Below are 21,046 nucleotides of genomic sequence, written 5' to 3' on the forward strand. Positions count from 1 at the left end.
AGCAGCTGTTATCCCTTCAATATCTACTCAGCCAACTACTGTGTGTGTGACCACGTGGATTACAAAGACTAGCAAGAGATTATTCACTGGCTGCAGCTCATTCATCAACAGCAATGACCAGAAAGGGGATCATGGTTTTGAAGCACGCACCAATGGGAGGAGGTACCTAAATATGATGGAGGAAAAAAACCACCCCGGGTAAGCTGAACCCAGTGATTACTGTCTTTGAGGGGAAGGCAGGGTTGGGCAGGCCTACAGGGGAAGGAGAGTGGAGCCAGAGCAGCAAGGCACAGCAGCTCAGGATGTCCAGAGCTAACACACGTCCAGGGGCACAGGAGCTGTGTGGCCCTTGCGAGCTGTATTTGGAGATGCGTGACTGGATGTGTTAAAATGTTTAGATCAACTCTTACAGGCTGTTAGTGACTTGAGGTCACAGAGCCAGGGGAATGTCATGGTCAAACTAATGGCCTGGACTAAGGACTGAGGGACGGGCAGTTGGGAGAGATTAAGAAAGATTTAGGAGTAACACAGTCGCTTAGGGACCAGAACTGTTGTATGTAAGGACTAGGCAAACACCGAACCACTTTTTAATTTTTTAAATCAAACACTTTATTTTCACATAACAAGCGCAAAAAACTCCCAAACACTTTAACAATACAATTAACGCAGTTATGAAGTCAATTATATACTACTCAAAGCCCCAAAAGGTCAATCAGCTTAACGTTCCAAACATTTCCAGACGTGGTTTTTCAAAGCTACCTTTGGTTTTTGGAAAAACCAGTATGGAAGTCAATATACATCGAATGCATTGAACAACATTTGCTTATATTAAGGTGTCCAACAACATTAGCTTACACCTGGCAAGTTGGAGCATGATTTGAAGTCATACACTGAAATACGTACACAGGTTCTGCCCCGGAGCTCCTGCAGTGAGGAGCGAGGAGGGCCGTGAAGGGGGAGGAAAAAGGCCAGTCCAGGCTGTGGCATTTCTCATTGTGTAACAGAGGTATGAGAGTTTAACACTAGAACACTGTCAAGTCATTAAGCTTCATGTTCCAAATGGTCTCTTGCTGAGGCTTGAGATGGGCACAAATGGTGGGGAAGATGAAGTCACAGAAGAGTTTTGAGCAACAAGATCCCAAAGATGCTCAAAGAGGGCAGGAAGGAGCAAGCGACAGTTTCCCATTGTCCTCACATTATTTCAGGGTGAAATTGTGTATAAGTTCGGATAAAATATTCAAATATTTGCTTAGATTTTTACCGGTTGCTCTATGAGAACCCTCATACATAGCAACTTTGAAACTTTCATTATAAAAAAGAGCGTACAAATAAATTCACAAAAAAGAGACAATTAATGTTGAGCAGCCAAAAAGTCATGGTTTATTATATCTGAAGAAATTTCATAATTCAAACACAACCAAACTGTACATTTTACAATCACATTCTATTTGTAAACAGTTAAAAGCCACTGACTTCTTTTGCATCTTAGGACACAAACAGTTAGAATCAAGGCAATGAAATGATGGCAAATTCTGTACTGTTAAAATTTTTACCCTTGTTTAGTCTCTCTTCTTTGACTAAGCAAGCATTATAATACCATTTGTGGGCAAAAAAAGGGGAAAGGAGAGAAAGAAATTTTAAAAATGGTGTAACTCGTTAGTTTGCAACAACATTTAAAATTTTCTTTATACAACGAACAATCCTGTAAGCCCAATACCTTGGTTACAGTATGCATAGTTACTGATTTCGGCTTTAAGGTACAACAGTTAAACATTAACACAGTCACAAGAGAGCAGAAACATATAGAGCCACTTGATGGGATTACAAAAAATTATTACCTACTGATAATTAGCAAACCATCATCACTCACTAATAAAAAGACAGCATCTGAAAGCAGAATCTCAAACTCCAGCTTTAAGCGTTTTTTTGTGTTTTGTTTTTTTTTCTTTTTGGCAGAGAAAATTCTTTAACAGAGCAATATGTAGTATCAGTGCTAAAAGTTGGGGTTTTTCGTTTTTTCCTATAAGAAACTACAAGGAGGTTTTTTTTTTTGTTGTTTTTTTTTTTTTTTAAACTGGGGAACTGGTTTTCCTGAGAACCATGCTCTTTGATTTAGGACAGGAATAGAAAAACAAAAGAACATGGCCAAATGCTGCTCCTTTTTCCCAGAGATAGAAAGCATCTTTTAAATCATCCTCCATTTTTTTTTGTCTTTTAATTTTTTTTTTAAATGATGGAAGAGTAAACATTTTTTTCTCAAAAAACAAACAAAAAAATCTGTAAACAAGAAGGTTCAACGTGGGAACCTTCAAAACAAAATGGAAAGCCTATTCAAAGTGCAGGGCCCGTCCTGGGTGGCAGGTGGGCTGCAAGTCACAGCTGTGGCCACAGTTTTTCAAACTGCAGAGCGAAATTCTTTAGTTTTATAACATGAAAAAACTGGTGCAATACTTTCATTTATAGTCCTAAGTCAGTATCATAACTTGATCTTTTAAACTCCACGATACCACAATAAGGTAGGCAAACATCAAGGCATAGTAGAGAGCGCACACCTTTTAAGAACATCCTTGAGTAAACATTTACACTGGAACAGCTGCCCCCCCCATATTGCCGATTAGACGGAGAGAACATCATTCAGTGCAAAGTTAAAAGCTCATACATTATCAGCCCAAAAAATGGTTTTGCAAAAAGAAAAAAAGAAAAGAAGAGAAAAAGAATGAATGGGGCGGGGGGCGGGGGCGGGGTAGAAAGGGGAAAAAAAAAGAACCCAAAGGCTAAACATGATGAATATACACAAGTGAGCTCATTCTATACGGTGTAGCATGTATGGCGCTATTTGGGAGTGTAAATAGATAGATACCTTTTCACATTATAATATTGGCCTGCATGATTCAAGTATTCAAACTGATATGTTTCAGGGAAAACAAAGTGGAAAATGTGCAGAGAATAGCTGTTCCCACAGGTGGCCCTGGCTGCAGGCGGCGAGCCCAACTTAGTGCTCCTTTCTTTCGCGTCTTGAGGTCGCAGTTCTGAGTCGAGTCTACACTGTTACATGGACTCTCCACCCCCACCCAGGTGGTCCACAGAGAGAAAAGCGTTAATGGGGGATGGGCTGCTAATTCCCCGGGGGTCGCTGCTGCTTGGAGGGCCCCACAGGCTTGTGGAATAATGTGGGGTCCCCCAGAGGGAAGTGCCATGAAGGTCTCCACAGTTAGTCCCCGAGAGCCCAGCACCGTTCCAGTGACTGAGATCGGTCCGGCTGGAGAAGGAGTGGGAACAGTCGAGGGAGCCCAGCCGGCTCTGGCTGGACCCGAGAGACTGCCAGCTGGGAGAAGGGGTCAGAGACTGACTTTGTGCAAAGAAACGACTGATCTCCTCTTCACTGGCAAACTCAGCAAGAATAGTAGTGTTCCCCAGTACACACCTGGAGGAGAGAGACACAAGCGGGCTAGCTGAGGGGTCTGAGTCAAAGTGAGGGTGACACTGTCTCTGCTACAAAAGCAATGGAGGGCGAGAGGGAGAGGGCGGCGCACACAAGGACCCAGCGTGCCCTCCCTTCCAGCAGCGTGTGCCCCGGAGGCTGCACACGGCGGGGGCACAGCGCCCCGGGCTCTCCGGGCCCAGCCGTGCCACCCGGTGCTGTTGTGGCATCCAGATCATGTCTTCTTGTCTCCTACCAGGCAATTTAAGGGATTTTCTAGGGCCATTTGGATCTGGTGTGACGCACGCCCTTCTGAGCACCGCCCTCGGAGCCCAAGACACAGCGAGGCTGCAGCTTTTAGGAAGCGCTCACCGCGGGACCCCGAGTGCTGGCCCCGAGGTGGCACACAGAGCCACCAGCTGCGTTTTCATACACACAAGGGAGCCCTAACGAGAGAATTCCAAACTTGCAATCCCAAGGGCATTTTCCAGGTGCCATGCACAGAATGGCCAACTTACATGTGCAGAGACTTTTGTGCCTTCACTACCTCTTCTTTTGAACTGTAACGGACCAAAGCATTTCCATGTGGGAGGTTCAGGTGGAATGTTATCAGTGGGCCATGCTGCATGCACAGAGTACGCAGAGTTGAGCCATCAATCTAGGAAACAGAGCGTGGCAACTGCCAATTAGATGCACCGCCATGAAGACTGTCCAGGTAGGCTGTCCCAGGCTGGGACTCTGGTCCTTTCTCTCTTGCCCAAGGCTCTGCGCTCCTGGTGCCACTCTTCACTGGGACTCACTGCTGTGACAGGGTACAGTGCCCCCCTCCCCACCTCCACTGGTCCCAGAGCCATACCTCCGTGGCCTCTAGACTCCCGGGCACTGCCCAGATCCCCAACTCCTTAGTTAGTCACTGCCCCCGCTGTGGCTTCACGTCTTCTCTCTTCCCTGCCCTGAGGACAGGATGCAGCAAGGCACTGCGCCCTGGGGAGGAGGGGGGCGGGCTCTTAACACCCAGCCTCCAGCGGAGGGGGCAGTCCAGGGACTGAGAAAACGTTCTCATCTAAAAGGGCAGACAAGTTTTCTCAAAGTGCAGTACAAGGACCACCTGCATCAAATTCATCTGAATGCCCTTATAGAAATGCCCAGATATACTAACTGAGAGTCTGTGGGGTGAGGTCTAGGACTCTGTATTTTTGGTCAGCTCCCGTGCATTTTAGTGTAAAAACCACTGGATCAGACCACCAGCCTGCCTGAGGCATCTAAAGACCATTCTCTGCTATTTCCTCTGCCCGGCCTTGACATCTACTCAGCACCACTTGGAAGGCCTGGGCAGTCCTCATCTCAGACTTAAACCAGAATGGAAACCTTTGCTTCCATGCTGCCTGGCGTATCCACGTAAGCCAGGACACCTGATGTTCTTACCTGAGGTGTAAGGTTTTTCAGAACAAGCCAATTTGTTATTCTCCCTGAGCTGCTCTCACCCCAGCTGGAACCTAAACAAGGAAGAAAAAGGACAAGTCAGTTTTCCAAGACTGTGGCCTGAATGACTGTTCAGGACAAACATACTCCAGTCAAACTGCAGACATTCAGGAGGATCATCTGGGCGCGTGGCGTCCTTCTCTTCCTTCTTTCTTACCTGTGCGTCTACATGGGGTATTTTCTCTGTGGGCCCAGGATGCCAGCTCACTCCAGCTCTGACCAGGTGTTAATTTCTGGGGCACGGGGCTCTGCCTCTGGGGGGTGGGGGCTCACAGGGCTGCCAGCTCATCACATGGTGGGCTAGTGAACCAAAGGCCAGATGCCTTTGGGGTCTTCCCATTTATAAAGCTAAAACTATCGCAGAATAGTAGCCTTTGGGGAATAGCCTCAGCTCACGATGATTTCAGGTTATCAAGTGATGACTCTGCATGCACGTCCCACAGGGTGTGAAGTTCGAGGGGATTTAAGAGCTGGCAGTCGTCCAGACATTGCTCGTTTTAGTCTGGGCCACCACAGGGGCTCCACATCCGGCTCTCCTGCCCAGCCCTACAGCATCGTCTCTCTCTCCCAGCAGCAGGGGTTTAAGACATGATCAAGTCACTTCTGTCTACAACTGTTTAAAAGTGCCTCGGACCTGATGAGGATGATTATAATTTTTGTGACTTTCTGTTTGAATTAAAAAAAAAAAAAAATCCCACAGGACTCAGAGGCAAAAAATATACACATCAATTTTCACTGCAAAGTAAAGGAGCTGTTACAGTGGAGGATTACTGGACTGAATGTCAATATTATGACATAGTATGAGTGTGTTTCGTGTTTGGTAATTGCAATCATTGTTGCTTTTGTTGTGGTCATCCATGTACAATGCTTGGTGTCAGTCTCTTCATCTCTTGTAAAAATAAAATACAGTGTGTGTGAAAAAAAAAAGTGCCTCAGAAACACTCCGGGTGGCTTAGGAAGATGGCTGCGTGACACAGCCCGTGACAGCTCCAATAATCCCAACAGGAAACGCTTGTGCTTTCCCAGGTCTCCGCGCCTGGCACGCGCTGCCCCCTCTGCTGGCCCGGCTGACTCCCCACCAGCCCTCCTGAGGGGGAGGGCGCCACCAGGCACTTAGCTGGCACCCGAAAGACGCCTGTGGCCTGAAAGAACCACTTACACGTGACACCAATTACACCAACTCGCATTCAGTAGCTTGGAACAGACTCATGTGCTTTTTTCACACAATTAAAACTTTCCCCCAAAGGAAACACGGCAAGTTTTATTTCAGCCAATCACCTGTCCTAAGATCAGAAAATTATTAATGAGGTTTTACTACAATTTTCAGCCTGGAGATGAGAAAGTGTGGTGCATTTGGGGGGCGGGGTAGAATGGATGAACTGGTAGACGAGCTCTGAGTTGTGTTTGTGGCTGTGTGTGCTGTGTGTGTTGTGTGTGTTGGGGGGAGGAGGGCAGGGACATGATGCCAGTACAAATCCAGCGCTAGTCATTTACGGAAGGTGTAGAGAGGTAAGGGAACCATCTGTCCCAGTTTTCCTGGGACAGTCTGGTTTAGGCCTGTACAGTTAATTAACAGCACCCCTTTTCACTCTCAAACGTCCCTGTTTAATCAATAAATTTTATGATCATCCTAAGTACAGGCCAAGCTTTCACCCAAACAGACCCCATTCTTCAAGGCCCAGATGGGCTGCTCCCACCTCCCCAGGCCTGTCACATAACACTTCTGCTCCATGTGACTCGGTATTATGACAAGCCTGCCATGAGCAGGAAGTTACTATACGTAATAAGATGAGCCCTTGAGGAACTTCTGAAAGAAAGGAGATCCCCATTCCATTAACTTTGTCACTGACAGGTGTGTGTCTTTGGGAACATGTAAGTAAACTGGGCAAAATTTAAAATAAAATTTAAGACTCTCAAAAGCATGGCAATTGCAGAAGATAGCAATGAACTAGGAATCTTATGTTTAGTTAAGTTCTAATCTTACTTTATAGAAGATAATGCAACAGTCTGCTATTTAGGTCTCTGTTAAACTAGACTGTTGGTACTGGTTAGTGTTCAGCAAATAAGCCACATGAAACCACCTTACGCATGTCGTCTCACCTGGGGTGTACCTGGCGTCAGAATTTCCCCATCCTCCACCTACACGAAGGGGAGAATTATCCCACGTAGACAAGGGTGGCTTCTGACCAGTCAGTCCCGGAGGTGGGCGGGACGGAGCAGTGATGTTTTTAGGTGGCAAAGGGACCTTCCACAGCTCATGAGCCAGAGACGTGTTTGTAACTGAACCAGGAGACCATGTCAATTTGGAATCACTATTTCTGGCTACTCAAAGGAAGAAAACAAAGTGGGAAAGAGGGGAGACAAATGCTTTCAGAAAAGAGGAAATTTAAATAATGACAACACCCATTCCCCCACTAAAAGCAAATCAAACAAACAAAAAAACTTAAAAAAAACCCCAAATCAAACTAAACTGCAGAAGAAAAACAAAAAGCCAAAAGGAAACTGCTCCCTTGCCTCAAAACAGACTGTTTGTCTCTTATTAATAGTTTTAAGACCTGTGAGACCCTTAGTCCAGCGTATACAACTACACTGAACACTGCTTTGAGCTGCTCTAAAGTAGCAAGTGGGAACTCCATGCCTTAACAACCATAATGAGTTGCTCAAGACCAACACTTCGGCCATGAGATTTTAGCATTGTGTTATTCATTCATGAAAAAAGGACTACAAAAGCAGCCCTAGCTCAGGGAGTCTTCAGAGCAGACATTCGCCGGGGGCTGCTCTGTGCTGAGCGCTGGGCTGCTGGGCGCTTGGCGTATGCTACCTCTAATCCTCACACACATTCTACTGAGGTTCAGAAAGGTTAAGCAACTTGCCCAGGGGTCCAGTGCACAGCCAGGAACACAGAAAACTAAATCGAAATAATACTAAAAAAAAAGAGAGAGCAGAAGGGGATAGAAAATTTTATACCTTCTGTCACCATCAATTATTTTTCTACCTGCTCATAAGGAGGAATGTCTTTAAGTCAGCACGTCTCGAAGTGTGATGGGAAGACTGGTCACAACACAGTTTATTACTGGTCTGTGACAGTACAAATACAGAAATTCAGAGTGAGCGTTTGTAAACTCTAACAGCAATATGACGCTGCTGTAACTCCCGTGTGTACTTTAGCAATTCCAAGTTCAGGTTTACTGTATTTTACAAAAGTTATCAGTCTGCAAAGGATTGGGCATTAAAAAAATAAAAAAAAAGGTCCTTCACTACAGACTGTTGAGGACTACTGCTTCGAACTGAATTACATTTAATCTGAGACAGCTCTCAGATGAAAGTGGCTATTCAGTGAAACCTGGTTATTTTAGTAAATGACTACTGGATACAGTAAATTTTAAAAGGGGGCAAACGGTGTTAAAAATATCTTCCCAGGCTCAGAAATATACTCTCCCAGCTCCCTGAAAAGAAGACTGAATCAAAAGAAGAGGTAAACACAACGGCCCTGGCCCCAGGTTCTGCCCCTTCCTCTGCCAGAGCCTTGGCAAACTCAGGACAAGGCCCACCTGAAGTGCTTTGTGCTGTACTGCTGAGGGGAACGTTGTAGTTGGAGGCACGAATGGATGACCAGGCACTAGTTGAAGGCAGCGTGGTGTTCAAGGATGAGGATGACCCTACACGGGGAAAGAGCACAATCAGTCACCCCCAGAGCAGGGGACACGGCATTAGAGAAGCAGCAAAAGCACCCAGTGAACCTGCAACTTAACAGTATGCCACAGAAAGGAAGCAGCCATGTTCAGGGCCATGGGAACGGCGCCCATGACTGTAGCTTCCTTCCTGCCTTCAAAACAGCACGTGGAGAGCTTGCTCACTGTTTCCACCGTGGCTCAAAAGAGGTATCCCTCCCATTCCGGTCTTCTCATAACTGTCTGTGAGAACGCACCCCAACAGTGGGATCCAGCAAGAGACAACACCAGCCCTGCTTCTCAGTAGTGGGCTCCACCGGAGCTCCCAGCCTGTCTCTGAACTCTAATGACTTCTTATTGGGCAGCTCACCAAGGTGCCCTGGCACTGGCACTACCAGCGAGCCAGGCCTTTGTCCTCTCCCATCGTGCCCCACATTCAGTCTCAAAAACCTAGCCTTTCTTCCTATTTTTTAAAAAACCCCCTTGACCACTACCCTAGTTTAGCTCCAGACCCGACCATTATGTGGATCACTGCAACAGCTCCTGCTGCCAGATTCTTTCATTAACTACCAGGCTGTGAGGTTTTATTGTTGGCTCTGTCCTCACGTTCTCCTGTGAAAGTAGTGGCTTTAACTATTTCTATACATAGTTGTCTGCTAAATTCAGTCATTTTAGAATGATGAGGATTCTTATCTTACCATTGTGATCTGGCAAACACCTGTTAACAAATTATGTATTTAATAGGAAGTGTTGACTGTTTTACATTTTCTTTATTACAAACTGTTTAAAGGGAGAGCTGTGAGGCTGTATGTTACAGAAAGAGAAGATATCGTCATTCATTTCATTCACCTTTCTTCTACTGCATGCATGGAATACTTGTATATGCCTGGGGTGAAAAATAACCATGTGGTAGGTAGGAGGAAGATTTTATTTGATAACCCATTAAAAAGTGCATCTGGACTGTAGGGACCCTTAAATTTTTCTTATTTTCACTCTCTGTGAGACAAAGAAAGCCAATTCCTTCTCCAGATGAAAGTTCTTTAACATCCAGAGCGTATAAACAAATAATAATATAACATCTTCCATAGAAACACCCATTTCTTAATAACCACAATACGGAAACTTGTTATAAAATGGGTAACAACCTTCAGTTGTTAATACAGTTACTGGAAAGCAAATGTTTGCTGGTCCTTTGCGTTTACCATATCAAGTGATAATAAATCCTCATCATTTTAAAAGTGGCTAAAGAGTCACCTACGGGAAATCGAGAATTCTGTTATCACTGTCACGAGCCCCTTGGAGGTCAGGCGCTGTGTTGTGCTGGAGTGACTCTTGCTGCTCAAAGTTTCACATCTACTTTGAGCCACTGGCCTGCATCATTCAGAAATCCTGAGTCGTATCCGCCTACATACCACTGTTCCTGTCCCTGAGGTGGTCGACTTCCCGCACAGTATTAATTGAAAGATTGTTTATGACACTGCCAGGAGTGACATAAGGGTCAGTTTCAGGGTCAATGTTTGGATAACCTTTCCATGGTTCACCAGGGCGAAATTCTGGAAATAAAAATTTAAAATTTGTTCAGGCTTAATCATCATCTGAAAATCCATCAGTCACTACCCAAAAGTTTTATTCCTAAAGTCTATGCAATTATCAAATATCTTCCAATACTTTCAAATTATTTTCCAATACCCTAACAGGCTGACTCAATACCACAATTAATATAAACTGTTTTTTATGAATAACTTGCAAATTTTTCTGGGTTTATATATTCTTAAAAGTAACATTTTAAAGTGCTTTATTACAAATCACAAAGCCACAGCAATTTGGATAGGATGAAACAGGTCATAGGTGCATTTCTGGTGATTCCTCAGTAAATGGAAATGCTGTCACCTCTGTCCCCAGACACAGCTAGAGAAGAACAATGAACGAAGGTTTATATCATTCTTCGCACTGGCCTAATCCCTCCGTGGGACTAATCCCACCTTCACAGATTGGAGCATAAAGGCACTGGTAATGGGCCAGGTCACTCATCAGCCCAAGACCTGGGCTCAACTTCCCATTCGCATTTCTGTGTTCTTCCTCATCCTTCGCGTAGTTCAGTCCAATCACACAGAATCGGGGCCAAATCATTAGTATGTCTAGAGGTATCGACACCTTAATGGGCACAAACTCTCATAAAAGAAGATGTCGGCATCTTACCTGGTGGCCAATTAACACTGCTAGAGCCGCTGGGCGATTTGGCACGTGGCCAGCCGTCCCCTACGGAACCCGGAGGGCTGGCTGGTGAAGCACTGCTGTTCATAAAGTCATAGGGAACAAACGGAGACTCTTCCAGCCTGAAACCACTTGAAATAGCACCTACAAAGAGAAAACGGAAGGGAACTGTGAGCAAAATATAGTATCACATTTATTTCTTGTAGTTTGTCAAATATAGTAAGACAACTTTTTATTAGATCGGTGGGTTCCAAACTCTTCTGTAGATTATGTGAAGATGTGAGGAGGAAAGAAAGCCCTGTGCTTTCTTCCAGGCTTCAATCACTTCTAGTCTCTGATATGAATGAGGTCCTTGCCCACAATGACAGTATATTCTCACAAAAAGCCAAGTAAATGGACAGAGGGCAGAAGGAGAGAATGTGTGTCAAGGAGGGGGCAGGGACCGCATGGAAAGAGTCTGGGGGAAAAGATTCTAGCCAGTGTGTGCGGCCTGCACAAAGACTTGAGGAGAAAAACTGTTCGGCACATTTGAGGAACTGAAAGATCATTTTGCCTGAAAAACAGTAAACGGGAGAGAGAACAACATGAAGGAGTGGGGCCCTGATCTTGAAGGGCAGGGATGACCAAGTACATTTTGTTTAAATGCTTGGAATTCAAAGGTCCTGAGGTGGGGTGTGCACACTCTAGCTGTCCCAGGCCCTACCACTCGACTGGCCTATGCCCTGCCTGTTCCCCAAAGGCATCAGAATTTACAACACCCTCAGACAGGGCTTTGTAGGACTTGGCAAGGAGTTCTTTATACTGAGGGGTTTTAGGAAGGGAAGTAATACAATCCCATTTGTTTTGAGGTCACATTTGCTGCAGCGTGGAAAATGGAAGGAAGGCTAGCACAGAAGCAGGGAGACCATTAGGAGACACAACAGATGCATAAACTATGTATTTGGGAAGCAGAATGGGTACTATTCACAGATGGGCTCAATGTGCAGATTGAAGGAAGGAAGAAATCAAGAACATCTCTTAGGCCCAAATATCCATCAACCGATGAACGCATAAACAAAATGTGGTATATATTATCCAATTATAAAAAGGAGTTATCCAACTATAAAAAGGAGTGAAATACATGTGCATGCTACAACATGGATGAACCTCGAAAACATTATGCTAAGCCAAAAATGCCAGTCATAAAAGACAAGATATTATATGCTTCCATTTTTATGAAATGTCCAGTACAGACAAATCTGTAGAAAACAAAAATATTAGTTTTTACTTATGGCTAGAGAGATGGGAAAATGGAGGTGGGAGGAATGACACCTAAGGGGTTCTTCTAGGGTAAGGAAAATGTTCAAAAGTTGATTGTGTGGGGCGTCCCTGGTGGCACAGTGGTTAAGAATCCGCCTGCCAATGCAGGGGACACGGGTTCGAGCCCTGGTCTGGGAAGATCCAACATGCCGCGGAGCAACTAAGCCCGTGCGCCACAACTACTGAGCCTGCACTCTAGAGCCTGCGAGCCACAACTACTGAGCCTGCATGCCGCAACTACTGAAGCCCACGCGCCTAGAGCCTGTGCTCTGCAACAAGAGAAGCCACCGCAATGAGAAGCCCGCGCACCGCAACAAAGAGTAGCCCCTGCTCACTGCAACTAGAGAAAGCCCTCGCACAGAAACGAAGACCCAACACAGCCATAAATAAATAAATAAATAAATAATTTTAAAAAACCCCACTTGGAAATAAAGTGGGATATATAAAGTACTAGTTGCAAGTAATACAGTAAGTAAGCATAATTGCCAAATTTTAAGTGATTAATTCTTACGCAAGAACCAGCAATGATTAAAAGCATCTGCCCCTCTTTTTAACAAGAAACAATATCTACTTATTCAAACTTCATTTTATTAAAAAGGATAATAGACATAACTTAAGCGGCAGCCACGATCCAATTACATTCTATTAGACACTGCATGGGAGAGCATCAGAAAAATGAAATGTAAAATTTATGTGGTAGGTTTAGTTTAAGCAAACAGAGCTGGATTTACACTGGAGAAATGGTGCTGTCTTAGAGGCAGGGCACTCATGAGATGACAATGATGGCAATAACAGTAATGCTGAAGGCTGAGACCCACTGGCCACTTATGTGTCTAACTCTATTCTAGTGCTCAGGTGCTTCAGAGTTATTGCCTTCTCAATCCTCAAAACAGCACAAGGGGTACTATTATTACTCCCATTTAGCAGATGAGGGACCGAAGTTCAGAAAGGTTAAGTTACTTGCCAGTAGCTAATAAACAGCAGAGCTAATTAGTAGCGGAGGTAGGTGTCAATTCCAGGGTCCATATTTATTTTGACATTTTGCCATTGTCTCAGCTCCCACTCCCTCTCTTTTTATTTTTTTAAAGATTTTATTGATTGATTGATTGCTATGTTGGGTCTTCGTTTCTGTGCTAGGGCTTTCTCTAGCTGCGGCAAGTGGGGGCCACTCTTCATCGCAGTGCACGGGCCTCTCACTATCGCGGCCTCTCTTGTTGCGGAGCACAGGCTCCAGACGCGCAGGCTCAGCAGTTGTGGTTCACGGGCCCAGTTACTCCACGGCATGTGGGATCCTCCCAGACCAGGGCTCGAACCCGTGTCCCCTGCATTAGCAGGCAGATTCTCAACCACTGCGCCACCAGGGAAGCCCCCCACTCCCTCTCTTAAGGAAAATTCCAAATGTGATATACCACCGCCTGGCAAATTAGCTTAGAATTCAGGGCTGCTTGATTTCATGTTCCAAAGTTCCTTCAATTACATGACAATTTCACCTTTAATTTCTGATAATCATCAGTCCAATGTCTACAAACCAGCAAACTGACCTTTAAGCCAAGTTTAGTCAAAGTTTCAAGATAAAATCCAATGAAAAGGGAAGGAATGAATGTAACAAAATATCCTTTTAATACTAATCAGAGGAACAATGATTTGGTGTTACTTAAGTCAGAAAACAAGAGTTTCTCCTGGCTCTTCCCTATTATTTTAAAATCACTAAGTCCTGTCAATCCTGCTGCTTACCTAGCTCTTTTTTCTCCTCCTGTGATTGCAAAGATTTCTGAATTATTTTGTTCTGGGTCCCCCGGTATACAGAATAGAGTCAGCTTTTGCTTTATGGTTCAATATGAATTTCTTTTCATTTCTTTATAGATTCTTTAAAAACTCTTTGAAAATGTTGATTTATCTTTTCTGAAACTGTGGAAGGCTTACAGTTTTTGTTTAGTGGGTATCTTTATAACTTACACATTTTATCTTCATTTCTTTTTAGAATACTTTGAGATATAATTGACATACAACATATTAGTTTCAAGTGTACAACATAATGATTTGCTACTTGTATATATTGTGAGATGATCATATAGCTTTTGAATAACGACACATGAGATCAGACTACTGTGATCTCTCGTTTGGCCACGCTCTGGATTAGGCAGAAGTGTCCTAACTAATCTCTCTGTCCACTTCAACTCCCCAGTTCTTCGCACTGCCTCTTCAAAAATGCCAATCTGATCATGTCACTTTCCAGCTTAAAACTCTTCAACAGTTCTCCATTACAGAGGAGTAAAATTCAAACTCTTCAATAGTTTGTAAGGCTCTTAAAACTCTAGCCTCTACTCACGCCTTATGGTTTTCCCTCCTTCCACCTCTGCCTGGCTAATGCCTGTTTATCTTTCATATCTCAGCTTAAGGGATCACAGGCCTCCTGGAAACCGTTCCCAATTGCCCTCAACTAACTCTAAGACTAAAATAAATGTATTCCAGCTCCTGAACATTGTACTTTTCTCTGGGCAATGAGGAGGGGAAAGGGATTTTGTAAACTCTGGTAAGTCACAGAATCTTAGGACCATAAAGTATCACAAATACCCCAGTCCAAACCTCACTTGACCCACAATTCCCCTGTTAAACGGCCTTGCCTCCACTCTACTCTACTTCCCTTAATGAATCTCGTTTTTTGACTCTGGAAGGTGTGCAGTAAAGGGTTAGCACAGGGCTAGACTGCACATGGCAAAGAGCTCCAGGGACTAGCCCTTGATGGCTCCTGGGCTCCTGTAACTCACAGAATAGCATGCCAGATAAGAGTTCCTCTGCATACATTGGGTCATGGCCACGCCAGAGAGTTTATGATAACAATGTGATTTATGGTGAACATCTGTTTTTGTTTGCATGGGGCCTGGGTCATGCTGTTTTTGTCTGAACTCTGAAGGGTCTGCAGGGGATTGGAGATTGACAAGCAGGTGTGCTCCACGTCTATACAACTGACCCCTGACAAAAAACTGAGGACACTAAGGCTTGGGTGAGCTTCTCTGGCTGGCAATACTTCGTACACGTTCTCACACATTGTTGCTGGGAGAGTTAAGTCTGAGAAACTGCACTGTGAGATGACAACAAAAAGCTTCTCCTGGTTTCTCCTGGACTCTGTTCTATGTGCCTTTTTCCTTTGTTGATTTTAATCTGTATTCTTTTGCTGTAATAAACCATAACCATGAGTATTACTGTTTGAGTTCTGTGAGTTCTTCTAGGAAAGCAGTGTACTTGGGGATCTCTGACACGGAAGATTCTCTTGAATTTGCCCTTTCTTCTCTGCTCCACAACTATCTTACTAGCCCTCTAAGCTTCACTAGATGGGGATAAAAATAGAACCCACGTAAGACTGTGATGCAAAAGATCAGAGCCAGCCAAGCGTCCCCACAGGCCTCTCCTGTCTCCAGACTCAGCCCATCTCAGCCCAGCCTGACTACTGCTATCAGATCATTCCCCCTTAAAAAATGATCTCTACACTACTCTGGTACTATGGAAAAACAACCCCCGTTTTCTACAACATGGACATACAAATGCCAATGAGGCCAATCAGGTTTTATACACAAGTGAAGCAAGTTGCCTACAGAAAAAAAATCCCATGGTCCCTCCTCAGATAGAAACATGACTACAGGGAAATATTTCTCTGGTTAGGGGGTACAGAAAACTATTTCTCCACCAATGGGAGGGAAGGTACAGGTGTGAGGGGAATGGGAAGAATGCGCCGGTAAGCACGTGGGCAGGAGCCACTCAACTCTGGGTGGTGACTGCTCTCGAGCTTGGTGCTGGCAGATCTTCACATTTCTACAGAGATGCCAGAAATCTGAATCTGTACATGAAATTTCCTGAATGTTTAAACAGATGTTGGTTCAAAAAAATTATTTTCAAAATAGTGTCTAACAAAACATAACACACAGACCAGCAGTTTTGGGATCTCTTCTAGAATACAAAGTTAGATGCCAATTTTATCTTTATAAGGACAAAAGAACAAACTGCACCAAAATAATAATGGAAATAAGATGATTAACATTTCTCTAATTTTTTAATATAAGGAAAACTGAAAACAAAGCAAACAAATAAAAAGACTGTGCCTGAGAAGAAGATTCTAAGTCTCTACCAGGAGAAAGAGAGATAGTAAGAGAAGGAAAAGAACCACAGAGCAAAGAGGAGCACTTCTGGGAGAAAATGATAGTATAAACAATTAGAGAATTATTATGATAAGAAAAAGCACTGTCTTTAAACAGACTGAAAAGCTTAAAAAAAAAACCCCAAAAAACAAAACCCCAACCTTTTAAGACTTGAAATTTAGAGGGTTCTTATATACAGGTATAAAACTAACCTGGTCTTTCTTTCTAGAGATGAAGACCAAAACCACACCAGGTCAAGGTATATTTCTGAAGTCATTTTTACAAGGAAGGAAAAAATACAACAATGAAGAAAGAATAAAAGCAACCATAGAGGAGAAATTCTATCAAACATTCTTGATTTTTAAGGGGATAAAGTAAAAGCCTGGAGATCTCAAAATAATATCCATGAAGGGAAGACTACTAGTCTTGGGCTGGTTCAGATTAGTTACAGGGCCTGCTAAAGTAAATGAGAACATTTTGGGGGTGGGGAAGCATATAAAAATTTAATTTGTATTAACAATACAAAAATAATTTTAAAAAAGAAAAAATGACAGTTTCAAGATTTCAAGTAAATAAAGAATAGTAGAATAAACTCACACACTTATGGTCAATTAATCTACGACAAAGGAGGCAAGAACATACAATGGAGAAAAGACAGCCTCTTCAATAAGTGGTGCTGGGAAGACTGGACAGCTGCATGTAAAAAAATGAAACTAGAACATTCTCTAACACCATATACAAAAATAAATTAAAAATTGATTAAAGACCTAAATGTAAGACCAGAAACCATAAAACTCCTAGAGGAAAACATAGGCAGAACACTCTTTGACATAAATTGTAGCAGTATTTTTTTGGATCCGTCTCCTAAAGCAAAGGAAATAAAAGCAAAAATTAAAAAATGGGGCTTCCCTGGTGGTGCACTGGTTAAGAATCCGCCTGCCAATGCAGGGGAGACGGGTTCAAGCCCTGGTCCAGGAAGACCCCACATGCCGCAGAGCAACTAAGCCCGTGCGCCACAACTACTGAGCCTGCGCTCTAGAGCCCGCGAACCACAACTACTGAGACCGTGTGCCACAACTACTGAAGCCCACGCACCTAGAGCCTGTGCTCTGCAACGAGAGAAGCCACTGCAATGAGAAGCCTGCACACCGCAACGAAGAGTAGACCCTGCCTGCCACAACTATAGAAAAGCCCGTGTGCAGCAATGAAGACCCGACACAGCCAAAAATAAATAAATAAAAGAAATAAATTTATTTTTTAAAAAAATAAATAAATAAACAAATGGGACCGAATTAAACGTAAGAGCTTTTGCACAGCAAAGGAAACCACTGACAATGAAAAGACAACCTAATGAATGGGAAAAAATATTTGCAAATGATATGACTGATAAGGGGTTAATATCCAGAATATATAACAGCTCATACAACTCAACATATTAAAAAAAAAACAACACCCAATTTAAAAATGAGCGGAAGACCTGAACAGTTTTGCAAAGAGGACATGCAGATGGCCAACAGGCGCATGACAAGATGCTCAACATCGCTAATCATCAGGGAAATGCAAATCAAAACCACAATGAGATATCACCTCTCACTGTCAGAATGGCTATCATCAAAAAGACCACAAACAACAAATATTGATGAGGATGTGGAGAAAAGGGAACATTGTACACTGTTGGTGGGAATGTAAATTGGCACAGCCACTGTGGAAAACAGTATGGAGGTTTCTCAAAAAATTAAAAATACAACTACTAATGACCCAGCAATCCCACTTCTGGGTATATATCCAAGAGAAATGAAAACAGGATATCAAAAAGATATCTGGGGCTTCCCTGGTGGCGCAGTGGTTGAGAATCTGCCTGCCAATGCAGGGGACACGGGTTCGAGCCCTGGTCTGGGAAGATCCCACATGCCGCGGAGCAACTGGGCCCGTGAGCCACAACTACTGAGCCTGAGCGTCTGGAGCCTGTGCTCTGCAACAAGAGAGGCCACCATAGTGAGAGGCCCGCGCACCGCGATGAAGAGTGGCCCCCACTTGCCGCAACTAGAGAAAGCCCTCACACAGAAACGAAGACCCAACACAGCCAAAAATAAATAAATAAATACATAATTAAAAAAAAAAAAGATATCTGCACTCCCATGTTTATTGCAGCATTTTTCACAAGATATAGAAACAACCTAAGTGTCCATCAATGAATGAAGAAGGTGTTGTATACACATACAAAGGAATAATATTCAGCCTGGAGAAAGAAGAAAATTCTGCCATTTATAACAACATGGACGAACCTTAAGGGCATTATGCTGAGTAAAATATGTCAGACAGAGAAGGAAAAATACTGTATATCACCTATATGTGGAATCTAAAAAAATACAACAAACTAGTGAATATAACAAAAAAGAAACAGATTCAGATATAGAGAACTAGTAGTTACCAGTGGGGAAAGGGGCAAGATAAGGATAGGGGATTAAGAGGCACAAACTATTAGGCATAAAATAAGCTATAAGGATATACTGTACAACACAAGGAATTTAGCCAATATTTTGCAATAACTACAAATGGAGTATAACCTTTAAAAACTGTGAATCACTATATTGTACACCTGTAACTTATATAATATTGTACATCAACTATATTTTAATTAAAAAAAAGAGTAACAGGAACCTACACTGAAGTAAAGGAGGAAGAGCATCAACCTCCTTATTCTGAAGAAGAGAACGTTACTAGAATATGTTCATTAGATTGCTATGTATACAGGAATAAAACTATTGTTTAAGCTAATTACTAAAAAACAAAAACTCACTGCTCACATTCCAGGTTTATGCAAAATCAAACAATAAAATGCATGATGAAAAAAATGATAAAAAACAGATACTAAGTTTAAAAAAAGAGAGAAGATAAAATACAAAATTAAAAATTAAAATATAAAATTACTAATTGAATTGAATGAAAAACAAACTTATGATAATAGGCTGCTTATAAGAAGACACCACCACCCACTACCTGCATGTCACATGCCAGGCAATGAGATAGGAGCTTAATAGTTATTATCTCATTCAATCCTCAACAGTTCTATGATGTATCGTTTCCACTTTACAGATGCAAACACTGTGGCTTAAACAGGTTAAGAACTGGGATCAAATCCCCAGTCTATCTGCCCTCAAAACCTATGCTGCATGATGACATGCCATTTATATAACGCATACTATATACCAGTATGCCCTAGGTATGTATGCCGAGCACTTGAGAATATATGATATACATTACACCTAAAACAGCAGTGAGAGGAAGGAAACATTTTTACAAAGAAACTGAGGGTCAGACATGCAAAACAGACATGGAAAAATTCATTTTAATCAGAGGAGACAAAAAACCATATGGCAGAAACATTTTTCTGAGTCTCCACGTCCTATCTCTCTACCCATTCTTCTCCAGGTTTCTTTACTACTACTGGCTCTAGGATTGTGTGTCCTTATTCCCTTCTACGCACCGTCTCTCTGGGCAACCCTGTCCATGTCGACGACATCAACATTCTGATGAACACAAAATCTTACTCTTGCCCAGATTTTTCTTCTGAGTACCAGGCCTCTAATTCTAATTTCTTACTGGGCTTTTCCACGTTGAGCTATCCCTAAAATACCACACTCAACAAGTCTAAAATCCATCCATTACCTGTCCCAGCAGGCCTGCTTCAATTCCTACATTTACTCTACCATTAACTGCATTACCGTCCACTCCTCCTTTCACCTAGCAAATGTCCCCCGAGTGCTGCAATGTGCTTAGTGGGGCTACAGGTAAGCAAAGCATGGACTCTCTCCTCCAGGAATTTATGTCCTGTGACAGAAACAGGCCTAAATGGATACTTACACAAGACAGATACACACAAGAGGTGCTATTCGAACCCAAAGCCTGGAGGAGGCTTCCTGGAAATGACTCTTGAGCCCAGGGTAAGGTTAGGGTTGGACTGGGGAAGGCCAGAGGCACATCACAGGTAATCATATATTTGCAGAATGAATTAAGTTAGTTACCAAGCTCTTTTGTCCTTAATTCTAACACTCTCTTCAATGCACTCCGTCTTCTCATGTCCGTTGCCCTCTTTCTCACTTACGACTCCTTTAAGCCTTAGGTGCCTTTAGATATCCACCATTTTCCTGTTTAAGGTGATTTTTTTGGCACAAAAGTTTTCCATGATTGCTCAATACCTACTATTGCAGCTACACCTTCCTCCTTTCTCTCACTTGTACCTTCACCCCCAGGCATGCCCACCTAGCAGAACTCACCAGGAGGTCCTGTCTTTGAACGTTTCACATGCTATCCTCTCCATGGTGTTCTTTCTCCACTCCTTTGGTAAACTTGAAGACTCAGTTCAGACCCATGGTTTGTTATTCCTGACTCACTTCTCCATTAGATTTCACATTCTTATACTATTTATCCTATTGTATGTATTAACTTTTATAGCACCTATCACAGTGTAGTAAAGCTGTTTACATGTTTATTTTTGCTACCAATGAGCTTCTTCAGGGCAAGTATTTTTACTTGCTTACATACAGTCAATTGTGTGCATGTATGTACATATGTATCTATGAATATTCCAGGTGGCCTAGCACAGTTCTTGGAAAGCAGAAAATACTCCATTAACAATTACTAGATGAATGGAAAGAAACTGTTAGAAATCAAATTATGGTGGAAGTTTTTAATCCCTTATATCAGATTAAATTGAGTAAATGTTAAGTAGAACACTAAAACAATAAAATAATAGCAAAAAACTAAATGACCATCTAAAGAGGGAATAATTAAAAAATAAATGTGTAATCTGACCTGTTTTTCAC

The 21,046-nt window shown here is 42.9% G+C and overlaps 1 protein-coding gene across 6 annotated transcripts in view; it reads right to left on the minus strand.

Annotated features, from left to right (window-relative positions):
• Nucleotides 1-581: 581 nt before the first annotated feature.
• Nucleotides 582-21,046, minus strand: part of TNRC6A (trinucleotide repeat containing adaptor 6A) — a 97,830-nt gene continuing 77,365 nt past the window's right edge. For 5 of the 6 annotated variants that reach the window (XM_057529946.1, XM_057529943.1, XM_057529942.1 and 2 more), the window contains 7 exons: nt 10,774-10,932; nt 9,987-10,127; nt 8,455-8,562; nt 7,004-7,225; nt 4,847-4,917; nt 3,940-4,079; nt 582-3,424 (listed from right to left, as the gene is read on the minus strand). In XM_057529946.1, coding sequence (XP_057385929.1) covers nt 3,049-3,424; nt 3,940-4,079; nt 4,847-4,917; nt 7,004-7,225; nt 8,455-8,562; nt 9,987-10,127; nt 10,774-10,932 — 1,217 coding nt within the window. In that variant the 3' untranslated portion in view covers nt 582-3,048. Of the gene's footprint in view, nt 3,425-3,939; nt 4,080-4,128; nt 4,406-4,846; nt 4,918-7,003; nt 7,226-8,454; nt 8,563-9,986; nt 10,128-10,773; nt 10,933-21,046 lie in introns of those variants that run through there. The other variant, XM_057529947.1, reaches the window with a different exon arrangement.

The sequence above is a fragment of the Balaenoptera acutorostrata genome, chromosome 15 (genome assembly GCF_949987535.1).
Source record: "Balaenoptera acutorostrata chromosome 15, mBalAcu1.1, whole genome shotgun sequence".
NCBI lineage: Eukaryota > Metazoa > Chordata > Mammalia > Artiodactyla > Balaenopteridae > Balaenoptera > Balaenoptera acutorostrata.